Source organism: Hemiscyllium ocellatum, chromosome 8 (genome assembly GCF_020745735.1).
Source record: "Hemiscyllium ocellatum isolate sHemOce1 chromosome 8, sHemOce1.pat.X.cur, whole genome shotgun sequence".
NCBI lineage: Eukaryota > Metazoa > Chordata > Chondrichthyes > Orectolobiformes > Hemiscylliidae > Hemiscyllium > Hemiscyllium ocellatum.
The window spans coordinates 56,449,196-56,464,679 of record NC_083408.1 but is presented as its reverse complement, the minus strand read 5'-3'; the positions used below and the strand labels follow the sequence as shown (position 1 = coordinate 56,464,679).

Below are 15,484 nucleotides of genomic sequence, written 5' to 3'. Positions count from 1 at the left end.
TCCAGGCAGTTTTCACATTGTTATGCAAGATCAGTTTAATCATCAGAACTGTCAGACCTATTATTGGATGGCAGGACTGTTAGAAAGGGAGGTTGGACAAACTGGGCCTTTCTTCACTAGAGCTTTCAAAATAAACGGTGATCTCATTAAAACTTTGCAAATACTCTAAAGAGGATAGACAGACAGTGTAGGGACAAGTATGATAATTCTGCTAGCTGGGGAGTTTCGAACCAGAAGGCACAAGTTAAAAAGAAGGGGACATTCCACTAAAGTTGTAGATGAGACAGTTTTTTACTCAAAGGGTTGTGAATCTTGGGAATTCTGTACCACAGGAGTGAGGAGGCTCAGTCTTTTAAGGGAGAGGTCAGTTGATTTCATGGAGTGTGTAAAAGGTATTGAAGTTTCAATCAACCATGATTGTACTGAATGGCAGGACAGACTCAACGAATAGCCTTCTCTAGTTCCTATTTTGCTAACCAGGCTGAAGTGTTAAGCATGAAACATTGAAGTGTTCGCATTTCCATCCAGGCCCTCCACCTCCACGTTGACCCACTCTTGACTGGTCCCACTGAGGGTGGCAACAATTTCCAAGCCATGAAATGAGGTTACAGTGGAGAGAACATTTGGTTACTGTCTTGTAATCATTTTTCTTTTGTTAGCGGAGAAGCTGAAGGTGCTGCATGCTCTATGTGGACAGCTGCTGACTTTGGTTTCCACAAGGGATTTCATTGAAGATAATGTAGAGATCCTAAAGCAGACAAGACAGGAATTCAGAGAACTGAAAGCTGAACAACACCGCCGAGGGAGAGAAGAGGCTGCAGCAAGGTATGGTCTAAATACATCAACACCAGTGAAAATTGCTATAAATTGAATTTTTATTACAGTGAGTGAATCAATTACTTCATCTATTGTGCATGAGGAATGTTATTTATGTAGTAACTTTTGAAACTACCCTGTGCTAGTTGCTAATCTGTTCAGTGTCAATTAATTTAGTTTGTGGCACAGCCACTCTTTGTGCAAGATTTCAGCAATTGACGTTAACAAATAGTGTCAGTTTGTGGTATTGGCTGCAAATGAAATTCAGGTAACATGCAAAGAAGTCCTTTTATAAACAATGTGTGACTTGAACCAGCAAATGCCATTTGCAGTACTTAAGCGGAATGTCTGTAATGAGCACCTTTCTCCCCAGCGCGCGCACCCTTGCTTCCCCAGGTCAATTTTGTTTATTTCACCATTGACTCTGTACAGTTCTGATCAACTCGGCGAAAGTGAGTACTGCAGATGCTGGAAGTCTGTCAAGATTAGCGTGGTGTTGGAAGGGCACAGCAGGTCAGGCGGCATCAAAGGAGCTGGAAAACCAACACTTTGGGCAAAAGCCCTTCCTGATGAAATGTCGGTTTTCCTGCTTCTCGCATGCTGCCTGACCTGCTGTGCTTTTCCAGCACCAAGCTAATCTTGACTCTGCACAGTTATGGTGAGGTCTGTTTACTAAATAGTACGTACTTGGCAAATGATTAATCTTCCTTCATTCACCACCTCGTTTCATCTCGTTTAGACCTTCCTTGAGTGTATTACCAGTCACTACTTTTTATTTAGCAATTCAATTTTCATAAGCTTTACACTTCCAATGAACGAGATAAACAGATGATTGCAACCTGATTTGGTGAAGGTTAAAAACAATGACTGTAGATGCTGGAAACCAGATTCTGGATTAGTGGTGCTGGAAGAGCACAGCAGTTCAGGCAGCATCCCAAGTGCAGCTAAATTGACGTTTTGGGCGAAAGCCCTTCAAGTTTGACCACAACAAGTTTGGCTGCTAAGTGTTTCAGACCACTGATGTTAAGATATTTCCCTTCTATAACCAGTCTTCCAAATGTAGTTCTCTTGCTATTTGCTACTTTTGTTTAATTCTAGCTTAAATTCTGTGATTTCTCCTTCTGAAAAACAGGAAAAATGATTTCTTTCCATGGTAGAAAAGAAAGCTTAACAACACTCACATGACCCTGACAATATTTTAAAACACATGCTGTGCTGTTGTCTTTGTTCTCTCCTTGTAAAATAAAATTCATGTCTGTGTTTTTAGATATCGCAAGAAAAAAGAAGAGCGCCTGAAAGAACAAGAACAAAAGATCAGGGATAGACATGAACAAATAAAAGAAGAAGAACAGAGAAACTCAAAAGCAAGTGCAATGTAAGTTTGTTTTTAAGTTGATATTTGATGAATAACATACACAAGAATAATATCGTTTCAAGTATGTGCTGCAAACATCCATGTGTTCTTGGTCCGTTTTGCTCCAGTTTTTGTTTTATGAAGCAACAGGAGTTGAATCCAGAGTTGAGATTTTAAGTTTGTTGATAGACCACTCTAGTTGTCCAAATTGTCCAAGATATTAAAAAACATAGTCTGTTCAGTGCCATGTTGGGAAGGGGGAAAGATCAGATGAAGCATTTTTTTTAAACTTGAGATGGCTGATAAGACAGCAAGTGTAGAATTTTGTGAAGAAGGATAGTGAGAAAATGAGTTCCCATTAACAAAGAAGCAAAAGATGAGCAGCTTGTCTATTTTAAAGTATCCGAGGTTCTACCTTGGAAAGTAAGACTGGAGGCAAACACTAAAATTGACATGAGTGGATATTCTGAGTCATGGCAAGGTGGTGACAGCCGAGTGATGTTATCGCTGGACTATTAATCCAGAGACCCAGCAAATATCCTGGGGACCAGAGTTTGAATCCCACCATGTCAGATGTTGGAATTTGAATTGAGTAAAACAAAATCTGGAATAAAGTGTCTAATGATGATCATAAATCCATTGTCGATTTTTGGAAAAACTCATCTAGTTCACTAATGCCCTTTAGGGAAGGAAACTGCTTTCCTGACCTGCTCTGGCCTGTGTGACTCCAGGTCCAACAGCAATGTGGTTGACTCCTAACTGCCCTCTGGGCAATTAGGGATCAACAAAAATGCTATCCTTGTCAATGACTCCTTCACCCTATGAATGAGTCAAGCAAACAGAAGACACGTGGACAGAACAGCTTACGGAGCAAATGTGTGACCGTAGTCATATGCAAGGAATTAATTTCTACCTCACTACACTAGGGGGACCAAGAAAAAGGAAGCTTTCGGTTTGGCAGCTAGATGTTTCATAACCAACCCACTGATCTTTTCTTAATGTTGCCCCTGCCCCACGCAACACCCGCGCCCCCCTCTCCAGGGTAGCTGGACAGGACACCAACAACAAGACTGCTGCAGTTGCCAAAGTGGGGTGCATGCACGCGCAGCCACAGCCACAGCCACAACCTTTTACAGCAACATTTTGACAGATTTCAGCTTTATCCTGTACAGGACAATGCTGGAGAGATTATCTGGGTAAGGGGGGTGTTTGGGTTTACATCCCTGTGTAGAACTCCAGGCAAAGTGTGTGGAGAGAGAAAGGGTGGGCAGTCCGTCATTTGGAGATGGTGCTTGTTTAATCACTGAAAACAAAAGGCGCGCTCACTGTTGGAAACACATCTTTGATGTAATGTTTCCATCGGGACCTCACGATCTCCTTCAGATAATCAGATTTTCAGGTAATTGGTATTCGGATAATCAAGGTTCCTCTATGCATGTTCTATTAATATTACAAGGCTCTTTCTAGACACTGCATTACAGTCAGTCTTCCTAGCATTATCCCTGTTCCAATTACTTTCTGGTCTGTCTTAATAGTAACTGCATTAAAAAAACTCTCATAATGCTGTGTTAACCTAAATAGCAAACTGCATGCCCTCTGTTCTGATATAATGCGATAGTTTCATTCCTGTGTGATCCTGTGTTTAAAAAAAATTGCATGATAATAGTACCATTTAAACAATAGGACTGGAATTGAGTTATAGCCAATACAAATAAAGGAAAGTTTGCATTGTACAAATGGTCTCAATTCTTCAATTGCGTTCTAGCCAATTCACATTGAAGAAAAGGGTTATAGCAAAGTTGACTGTACATAGTAACCACCTTTCGTGACAACTTGAAGACACAGGCCACAGAGGTTTCAAACTAAGTGGGCAACACGGTGGCAGGTGGATTCTAAGATAGACAGCAAGGGTAGAAAAACAGCCTATTATTCGAAAGTGATTAAACTTCATTGTCAATGTTCAAAGATTTGGATGTATTTTTAGAAGAAAGGCAAGTCAGCATGCAGGCAAAGCAAGCAATTGAGAGAGAACTTTGCATGTTTTCCTTGGTAATGCAAGTACATAAATGAAGTAGTATTGCAGTAGCTACAGCTTTGCTACACATGCCCTTGGAGTACTTTGTGTAGCCTCTGCCTTATGTGTTTTAAGGTAGGATATCCTTGCATTGGAGGTGGGCCAGTAAAGATTCACAAGTTTGGTTTATAGGCTGAGGAGGCTTTCTTGAGAGGCTGTATTGCCTTGAGTTTAGGAGATTCTAAAGGTACTTTACTGTAAAAGCATGAAGGGTATATTTTGCCTGACTCAGAGAAAGAATGTGGAGACAGTCTCAATGAGGGTGTAAGTATCTTTAATTGAGAAATCTCTTAACTCTGGAAGCTCTTATCCAGAGATCATCGAGCTGAAGTAGAATATTAAGTGCATTGGGTCTCCTCTGCCCATTCAATGAAATCATTGTCTGATTTTGATAACTCCCTAAAATTCAGTTTCAGCATAATTCTTGATTCCCTTACTGATTTCAAATCTTTGTCTCAGCTTTGAATGTACTTGGCGACTCCACCTTGTCAGCCCTTGAATTCGTTGGATTCACAAATCGATTAAAAAATGTCTGAAATGGGGTGACTCCTTGTTCTGAAATTAAGTTGTCTAGTCCTACATCCTCCCACAAAAGTTAACACATCTTTGCATCTTTCCTGTTATACCATCAATGATGAGACTTCATTGAAACATAGTAACTTTATTCTCTCATTCTCCTCCTAAATTGCAATGAGTATAAACTCCACCTACTCAGGCACTCCAAGAAAATCGTTTTGTACCTCAGATCAGCCTGCTGACTTCTCTAGATTGCCTCCAACAACAGTATTTATTCCCTTTTAAATAAGGGGACAAAAACTGTCTGCAGTATTCCAACTGGTCATTTGACTGGTTGATTGTACTGTTTTAGCGATACCCAAGTATTTTTATATTCCATTCTCCATGAAATAAGTCCAGTGTTCTACTTGTCTTCCCACTTGCCTGTTGAGCTTGGATTCTAAATTTTTAATAATCATGCAGTAGGGTTCCCAAATCCCTTCTGCTGCAATGTTTTTCTTTCCCCATTTAAATAATAGTCACTCCATGCTGCTTCCTGTCAAAGTGCAAAATCTGCCAGATGTTTGCCCACTAGCTTAACTTGTCTATTTGCAACCAGAATCTGTAATTTTCTCACTTGTCATCCCATGTGTTTTTGTCGACAGTACGTTTCTTTCAAAGAATTCTCTCTATTTCCCCTTGAGTTAAGTGCTTCAATCAGTTGATGTAATTGTTCTGGTGAGGAGTAAAAACACCATCGATTTGGCTTGTTTACTGGCCTGTGCAACTCTGCTACATAGCTGGGATCAAGATTTTGGTCCTGTTTTGAGGTGGATGGCTACAATGGTTGCAAAGGAGAACCTGGAGAGTTTTGGTCCTGAGAAACATTTTCTATTGTTATGTGGCTCATGCTGTTTTAGGTCCATCTTCCAGTTTGTGCACAGCAATGACTTCCAGAAATAGAAGTGATTGTGTTGGCACATTGAGCAGAATCTGAGCGACTGTGGGCCATGCAGCTCACAGGAAACATTTGGTTATGATCTGGTCTTGTTGGTGGGTAGGCAAATGCAGTGATAATGTCTTTGGACAAATAATTCAGAAGACCAGATGGTGGAATATGATTTCAGTAAAATCTGGAATTCTGAGATCTTCAAAGAAGGAAGATTGCTGTTCATGCCCGATTAAAACTTGAGCAATGTAGTTGACTCTTGACTGTCACCTGAAATGGCCTGGCAGACCATTTAGTTGCATCAAACTGGCAAAACATTTCCAAGGAATGAAAATGGATGGACCACCTGTTACTAACGTAGGAATGGGAAATAGCAATAAATACTTTGACCCAGTGACACAAAGTACACTCACCTTTGAGAACACTTTTGTGGGAGTATGTAGTCCAAATAGTCTGCAGCATTTCTAGTAGGCAGTTCATCACCAAATTGAGGGCAACTAAAGGTGGGAAACCAATCCTGGGCCACTGATGCACCTATGAATTTGAAACAACTGAGTATCAGAAGTTATGTCATCAAATGGTAGGGTGAAGTGTTGTTTTTAGAGCTTGTATTTAAGTTTCATCTGGGTGATACAAGGCTGTTGGAGAGGAAAGACTACATATTGAGTGAATTGAAAAGTACAAGAAAAATCCATGTTTTAGTTGGTGTTATTGGACCTCTGGGGGAGGAAGAGGAGACCAGATGGTTTGAGTATTCAAGACTGATACGGATTTCTGAAGTCTTTGCTGAATTGAAAGTTTTAGGCAACATGCAGGAAATTAGAGTTGAGACCCAAGACGCAAGTTAATTAACCACAGAACAGGCTTGTCCATTCTTGTGACCTGTTACTCTGACGTAGTTCCTTAAAACTTGAGGGATATTTGTGTTCACTGCATGGAATGTAACTCGTACAATTCTCCAGGAAGAAACAAACATTCTTACAGGCCGGGGGATGTCTTTTTTTTGTTACCTTCATGTAAATATGTCTTTTTCTTTTAAAGTGAAGAGGGCACAACTCAGGAAGAATTTGATACCAGCACAGAGAGCCATGAGTCTGTTCACAAGGATAGAGGCCATGATACAGCAACAGAAGATGAGGAAGAATTGGGACCAAGTAAAAGGACTCAAAAAGGTTGAAAATCCAATACCTATTTCCTGTCTTGATGCTTTGTTTTCCATTTTGACATGCCAGGACAATGTTTAAGTTCATTTTTAACTATCTTTTTATAGCAGCAAGTCTGTGTCTGTGTATGTGTGGTAAACAGTTGTCCTTTTTTATAATTGGATATTTGTTTGAAAGGGAAATGGGGGGAAAAGGCACTTTCAGGGTAGATAACTTTAGTTACTGAAATTTAAACATAGGCATTATGCCAAATGGTTACCTCCTTGTTACAATGTATAATTCATTCCATGGGGAAACTGTATTTTGATTGATATTAAAAGCTTTCCAACCTTTGTGTGTATATACATAGGAAAGAAAACTCAAGTTGGGTTTACAAGTGGCCAGAACCACGAAGAAATGGAAGAATGTGTTGTAGAAAGGAAGGAAGTTTTGACTCCAGAGGAAGAAGAAGCTTTGAAACATGAGCAGCAGAGAAAGGAGAAAGAACTTGGAGGAAAAATTCAAAATGCTACATCCTGCACCAATATTCTGCCTTTGGGCCGTGACCGTATGTACCGTAGGTATTGGGTATTAAATTCTGTGCCTGGCTTATTTGTGGAGGAAGACTATGAAGGTTTGATGGAGGACATGTTGCGGCCTTGTCCAGTCAAAACTCTGAGTGAGAACTTAGAGTCTCAGGGAAACAAACTTTATGATAAAGCGCAAGGCAATGAATCCTCAGGGAACAGAGCTTCAGGGAAGATGGACCTAAAACATCATGAGCCACATAACAATAGAAATGTTTCTCAGGACCAAAACTCTCCAGGTTCTCCTTTGCAATCATTGCAGCCATCTACCTCAAAACAGGACCAAAATCTTGATCCCAGCTATGTAGCAGAGTTGCACAGGCCAGTAAACAAGCCAAATCGATGGTGTTTTTACTCCTCACCAGAACAATTAAATCAACTGATTGAAGCACTTAACTCAAGGGGAAATAGAGAGAATTCTTTGAAAGAAACTCTTCTCCAGGAGAAAGATCGATTAACTGAGTTGCTTACTAACTTTCCTGTGGAAAGATTCAACATTCCAGGTAATGTCTTTTTATTATAATGGCGATTACTTAGTTATCTGGAAGAATGTGTCGACTCTATCAGAATACTGGAGCTTGGTACAGAATTTAAGCATTGCTGAAAAACAATTTGTGTTGAAGCTTTTTGACTTGCATTCATCAAGCTTACCAGTTTAGCAGGGAAACTGACATTTTACACTGAGGAGAATGGTGATTGATCCTGATTGATCAAGGTATTACCATGGAGAATGTGCCAGTTAATGATAAACTGCTGGCATTGTTTAAATTTAACCTAGACGACTTGACCTTGGTCTCAGCATTGATGTGAGAAATGAACAACCAAATACCATCAGAGTTAAAATGGTGGCAGTGAGACTCCATGTTCTCTCTGTCCTCAAGCCCTGTGTACTTGGGAAATATAGTTTCCAGTACGTACTAGTGCATCGCGCTGCAACCCTGACTGATGGTCCGAAATTCATTGTTCAATTCTTCTTAGTCTGGACCATGTTTGTTGCCTTATCGTATTGTGAAATTGCACCAATATTAGAGACTGCAACAAGGAATGTACTGACCATGACCAACCAGCACATACATGGACCAACCAGCTAAAGAATTGCAATCCTTGGTACAATCTGCTAGGTTTTGGACATAGGCCCTATGTGCATGACATCTCACCAGCACTGTAAATCCATATTAGGTTTTTCATGTGTTGGGTAAGATGTCGTTGTGCCTTGCTGGCATTATCGTCTTGTAGTGTTGCACAGTAGCTACATGTAGGTCTCGTTCAAACAAGTCCTGAAAGATGCCCAGTGTCTTGTTGATAGAATGGTGAGATATCTCTCAGGCTTGCCGAATAGATGAAACCAGCTGTTTTCCATAGTTACCATGTAGGAACAATGAGAGTGGTATTTGCCATTGCTCAGGTACTCCTGTCAAGCCAAAAAGACATTTCTGCCTATTTTGTAAAATATTCATGACGTTTGAATTTCAGTGCTCGTGTGATATCAGAAATGTAGGTCATATATGACCAAGATTGGCAGATCATAGAAAATAAATCACTTTAATATGTATAGCTTTCCAAAATTAACAAGTGTCCAAAATTAGTTATGATTATGCATTGGACAACGTTCATTGGATCATTCTCAATGTATGAAGAACGAAGTTTGGTGTTGTTAGTCTAGCATTATGTTGTACGATAAAAGCTAGGTATTCATACACGGCACTCTGTTCTTTGCAAATGAAAAAACGTTTAGTTCTGTACCTATTTTGACCCAACAAGAGAAGTGATGGCTGTTTGCTAGTTCAATTCTCAGGCCAATATCCTGACTAATTGGAGCTCTCTTGCCTCTTTAAAAGTAAACCAAACCTGGCAATTAATTGTGTTCTCCATGGGTCATGCCTGAAAAATTAGCACCCTCCATTCACGTTGCGCATGTGTTAGTTTCCTCTTTAATTGGTATTTTTGCAGTTTGTCCTGATGAGTGCAAGGTGAAAATCTTCAGTGTCTCTTTTAGCAATACTGAAATACTATGCATTTTCACTTTACCTTTAAAAGTAACAGAATGAGTGGGTACTTCTGGGTCATCCATAATCTGAGGTTACCTGTAATTCTGATTTTGATGTGAGCAATAAATCCTGTCGTGCCTTTGGCATTTTAGTCACTCGTAGGTTAAATACGGTTTCATGTTCTGGGCAGCCACATTGAGTTCTTTTGTTGCAGTTTTGTTTACATGTGATGGGTTATTTGTCTGATATTGAAACATGAATTTTTAAAATGGTCCTTTTTTCTAACTACATAATGTTAAGATTTCAATGGCTAGCCTGATTCTGAAAAGGACTTTTTTTTTTAAAATTTAGTCCTACTACCATTGTACTTCTGGTCACTTAATATCATCGAACTGCAGCTTCAAAATTTCCTTTGTGTTGTATAGTAATGTCATCCGTTTGAACAGCTTATAAAGTCACAGAATCATGCAGTATGGAAACAGATCCTTTGGTCCAACGTTTCCATATCTACCAAATGTCCCAAACTAAACTGGTCCCACTTGCCTGTGTTTGGCCCATTTCCCTCCCAAATTTTTCATGTATCTACAATATCATTTAAACATGATAACTGGCCCTTCATGTGGACCATGAATCTCCCTCTGGGAAAAACAATTGTCCCTCAGGTCCCTTTTTAAATCTTGCTCCTCTCGCCTTATAAAATATGACCCTTAATTTTAAACAACCTCCCACTCTCATACTAATTTATGGGAGTACACACTTCATTATACCTTGTCTAAAATCATCCAGTTTATTGAGTAAATGTGTTCACCATTTCAAGTTTTTTGTTTTGATTAAATTTGGAGCTACCATAGTTGTTTTAGTCTGAAAATGGATCGATGGAGGCGCGGTGGCTCAGTCGTTAGCACTGCTGCCTCACAGCACCAGAGACCCAGGGTCGATTCCAGCCTTGGGCAACTATCTTTGTGGAGTTTGCACATTCTCCCAGTGTCTGCGTGGGTTTCCTCCGGGTGCTCCAGTTTCCTCCCACAGTCCACGGCAGGTCAGGTGAATTGGCCATTCTAAATTGCCCATAGTATTAGGTGCATTAGTCAGAGAGAAATGGGTCTGGATGGGTAACCCTTCAGAAGGTCGTTGTGGACCTGTTGGGTCAAAGGGCTTGTTTCCACACTGTAGGGAATCTAATCTTTTTACCCTGGTTTATAGTAGTGTTGGTGGGGTAGGGTTGGAAATCATTTGATTCAACAGGTGACGTCTGACATTTTGGACAGAAATTTTGAAACGTGAGGGTGGAGGGGGAAATGGAATGGTTTGCTAGTATTGGATAGTACGCATCAAGCTAATGCATTACTGACTTACAGATAAGGCTTTCGAGGAGAGCAAGAATGTTCGCAGTACTTCAAAAGGTGTTCCGACGGTGCATGACACTTCTGTGTTACCCGCTGAGAAGCAACTTGAATTGCGATTGAAGGATCTGTTGCTGGATATTGAAGATCGAACTTGGCAAGGAACTCTTGGAGGAATAAAAGTATGCATTATATAATCAAGTTCTATGAATGAGTTTGGAATCTGTCTTTCTATGATCTGTTGAGAAATTTTTTTTGTCTGAAGGGTATTTTCTGTGCAATTTTCTTAAATAACTTAACAAAAACCTGATCAGTTTCTTCTGCTATTTCCTATTTCCTGTCTTTGAATTCTTATCTACCATCTTCCCTCTTGTTGTTCATAAACTTTGTGATAACACTCATTACAAATATTGATTTTTTTGGGAGCATGTTGCCAGTTGTTCTCACTTGAACTTTAGGGAAACCAGTTAAAGAAAATTGGTAGTCTTGCAGGTTTTGAAGTATAGGTGTCCCCTCTTTAATCCATGTTCTAATGGATATATTTTAATGTTCGTGCCATTCATATATGTTGTGTTCCCTGAATTAGTGTGACTCCTTTCTTGGTTTCGCACAGTGACTGAGCACGCTCTGTCATTTTTAAAGAGGTTGCTGCTTCTTTCCAACTGCCATCTTGGCCCATGACTTCATAAAGTTTAGGTAGTGAGCAGGAAGAGTAAGGGTGGCAGGCATGTGATCAGTGGGTAAACTGGATTTTTAAACCAGTTCTGTTCAAAAGGCAGGCAATAGCATTAATGTTTTCTTTAGCTATACTTCGTATAGAATGGTAATTTTCATTGTTTTGCATAGCTCAAATTTATATGAATTCATTGTGTGTTTTAAATGTGGGATAACTACAATTATGGGGAAAGTTGATATAAATAGAACGAGTAAAAAGGGGAAGCAAAAACATAATGGGATTGAGCCTGTGGAAGAGGTCTGAAAATCTCATGAGAGAAACTTTGACAGGAGAAGGCAAAATGAGTGAAGTCAAGAATGAAAACACAGATGGCATTCAGCAGTGGATATGAAGGGAAAAAAAAGCTACATTTGGAATTTACATACATGGAGCTGCAAATTTGTTTGAACCCCAACACTGCAATACATGATAGAGCTTTCACTTGATAGGTTTGCATAAGACATTGTCAAGCGAAGCATGTCCTTTTGTGAAAAAACATTGCTCCACATTTGGTGCAAACCTCTTTTGTTTGAAGTTTTTCGTGCGAGCTTGCAGCTTGTTGTGAAAGCAATTGGTAATCTCAATTTGTCAGTAATGGGTTAGAGCAGTAAGTGCAATTATGGGTAGTTGAACTGTCTTTGATCGTAAGTAGATGTAAAGTTTTTTTAAGAATAGCTGTGACAATACGTAGTGTATTTGGTGTTGGAAATTTACCATGTACATGAAGTTTACAATGTGTGCACTTAGTAATTGAAAATAAATTTTTAGTATAAAACTTATGATCTTGGGTGTGAACTAACTGTTTATTTGTTTGAAATAGAATGCCTAAGAAACATTTTTGTTTGAACAGGTAATGGAGCGATATGCTTGGCGAGAAGCACTAGAAACTAGACAGTATGAATTGTTGACTGAAGCAACTTCTGCACAAAATGGTATTCGAATACTGGAAAATGGTTTTAAGGAAAATGGAGCAATAAAATTTGAGGGGGAAGAAGCAAAAGAACTTGAAGGCATAAATAATAGATATAACTCAAAAGACAGGTATGATAAACATGTTTTGTTCTGAGTCAATATTCTATCGGAATACTTGTCTTCTAATAACTGATAACAAGAATTAGAGGGTCACAATTCTTTCTGGCTGTGGTTTAAAAATCTGTTCCTTCCATTTCAATAGAGTGTCATTGTCATTGGATCGAGCATATCTGAAATATAACATAGCGTCACTAGTGTGCACCAGAGTGCAAGCCGAGCTCTGTCGTCTTACACACTTGATGTCTCTTGAAGTGATATATACTTTTGTCATGTTTACTTGTATTGAAATGGTTAAGAACTTCAGGAATTCTGTTAAATTAAAAATTTGTTCTGGCTTTCCTGAAACCTGAGGAGCTCTAGTTTAACAGAAGACCAGAGAGTCTTTTTTTTTTGACTTTCATTTAATAGTCTCGTTATTGCTTTCACAATACTTGAAATACTTCCAATTCAGGCTGGATTGCTGCCTTGGCAAAGAATTTCACAATGCTTTCCATATTCTGTATTTTTTCCACATTTTCTCAGACTTTAGTTATTATTCAGTTCTTGTGCATTTTTACAGACCTATTGTTTCATGTTCTTAAAGCATATGCTTTGAGATTTGTTGTGGTTAAGCTCTTAACTGAGTATCTTCAGTTTATTTTAGGCTCGAATACATGCCTTTTAAACTGTCCTTACATTACAAAGAAAAATACTTGAATCAATTTTGCTTTATTGTCACATATACTGAAATGAGTACAGTGAAAAGTTTACAATCGCTACATTACATTAGGTACATACCTTTGTACCAAAGATGTATCGAGATATAGATTCTTAAGATCTATTTGTTAGGAAACACAAAATTAGGAAATTAAAATCAATAATTCAACATTATAGGTCATAGGAATAATTTATTAAAGTAGCAAGTTCAGAATATCAGTCTTTCCAACCCAGTCTGTGCCAGCACTTAGCATTAAGGGAGATAACCACCACCTCGTCTCCACCTACGCCAGACCCACCAACAAAGGAATTGCTCCACTTGCCCAGCAACCAAGTTTTCCCCTTAAGCTAATAGAGTTTATTTAATATGAAATCCAAGTAATTTCTTCATTGGAATAACTTGTAACTATAGTGAGATCCATCAGTTGCTGTATATGATGCTCAAAAATCATTTATGATTTGCTGATATTGTCTAACAATTTTTGGTTTACGATTCAGGCCTTCAGAATCCAAGACTGAAATGAAAAGTTCTGCATCCACCAGTGCTAGTACTCCACAGCCTGTAGATTCTGCAGTGCGTTACCTGGCTATTGCTTTGCTTCAGTTGGAGCAGGGTATCGAGCGCAAGTTCCTGAAGCCTCCTTTGGGTTGGTATTTTAATGTAAAAATTCATGGAACAATTTTTTTCACAATTTATTTGTCTAAGTCAGTGGGTTTTTTTTGAAAAACAAGAGTCCCATACTGTAAGAGGTTCAGGACTTTCAAGGGTTGCCCAAGATAACTATATCTGTCACAATTAATTTTGTACTTGACATTTGAAATTTTGCAGTGTTCTAATAAAACATGGTTACTGAAGACCGATGCTGCATTGATCTTTGTTAGGAATGTTGAAGTTTGATGCTTTTCTGGGTATTGCAATGGTATTTACAGAAACTGGCACATCATTTTGGAAGATGGCTTTTGTATATCTGCAGTAAGTTGCTAAATAAAACTAAATGCATGTTTGAACTGGCCCTTCCAAAGGGAGCAAGATCGTGTTTGATGTGAAACTGTTCCTATGGGGAGTTAAGTTTAAAAATTCAGTGCTGCTAGTTTAGGTAATTGATCCTAAGATTTTGAAGTTCAGTTGTTAATTCAGGGGTTCACTTTACAAATGACTGTTTAAGCACCTTAGGAAAAAGTGAGGATTGCAGATGCTGGAGATCAGAGTCAAGAGTGTGGTGCTGGAAAAGAACAGCAGGTCAGGCAGCATCTGAGAAGCAGGACAATCGACGTTTTGGACATGAGCCTTTCGTCAACCCTTCCTGATGAAGGGCTTATGGCCAAAACATGTCGTCTTCTGCTCCTCGGATGCTGTCTGACCTGTTGTGCTTTTCCAGCATCTCTCTGTTTAAATACCTTTTTTTTTCTTATACTTTGCAGTGTCTATTAAAACCGGTTTTGTTTATGATAGCCATCAGTTTCACCTGAGCTGAATTTTGAATACCTTTGGCATTCCAAACTGCAATTTTTCCTGTCAGTTTAACATATTTGGGTAATGCTGATTGTCACATTGAGAAGTTCAATGAAATTCTGGGCTTTGGCTCAACCACTGCCTCTTTTTGTCTATTTTGCTAAGATATGATATTTTTATGCTTTGTTATCACTACTTTTTTTCTAATTTTAGAACCAAGCCAATCCTTTTCTCCTTTTTAGACATTTAAACATTGTGCATGCTGCCTCTTCCTTTCATTCGAATGTAGCGCCATGTGTTTCTGTGGCATTTTTAGGCATTCTTGACATGAACTTTGACACTGCCTGTAAGAGAGAAATCAGAGCAGGTAACTTGATCTAGGGGTCCACATTTCTCTGCGACAGGAACCACCACCTGTTGTCTATTTTAGATCTGGCCTTACACAGCTGAAAGTTCTGACCGTTAAATCACAATTTATCATTTAGTTAGTTTTAGGGGATTGTGAAACTGGCCATCTCCCAATAGTACATACGTTCTAACAATTTTTTAACCTGTTGTGCCAATCAGGCTGCTTTTAATTGGAAATCTATTGTCATTTTTATACACTTTACAAAACCCCATCGTCTATCATTGAAGGAAATCAAAATGGGACACAGCAGTGCAACTGAAGAGTTATTAACTTATTTCGTATAAATATAATAACATTAAAAGGGATACTTTGGATTGACAGCTACTTACCAGAGTATCTATACCCTTCATGTGCATGCTGATGGAATTTAAGCAGGCTGAAGTGCTTCCATAGCTTTTTAAAAGAAAATCTTCTAATCCAACCTGATCAAT

At 38.9% G+C, this 15,484-nt stretch overlaps 1 protein-coding gene across 5 annotated transcripts in view; it reads left to right on the top strand.

The window, feature by feature from the left end:
* Positions 1-15,484, top strand: part of baz1a (bromodomain adjacent to zinc finger domain, 1A) — a 59,687-nt gene that overhangs the window by 24,051 nt on the left and 20,152 nt on the right. For all 5 annotated transcript variants that reach the window (XM_060829052.1, XM_060829051.1, XM_060829053.1 and 2 more), the window contains exons 15-21: positions 660-825; positions 2,084-2,191; positions 6,730-6,860; positions 7,201-7,920; positions 10,764-10,930; positions 12,314-12,504; positions 13,690-13,838. In XM_060829052.1, the coding sequence (XP_060685035.1) occupies positions 660-825; positions 2,084-2,191; positions 6,730-6,860; positions 7,201-7,920; positions 10,764-10,930; positions 12,314-12,504; positions 13,690-13,838 (1,632 nt within the window). The remainder of the gene's footprint in view (positions 1-659; positions 826-2,083; positions 2,192-6,729; positions 6,861-7,200; positions 7,921-10,763; positions 10,931-12,313; positions 12,505-13,689; positions 13,839-15,484) is intronic.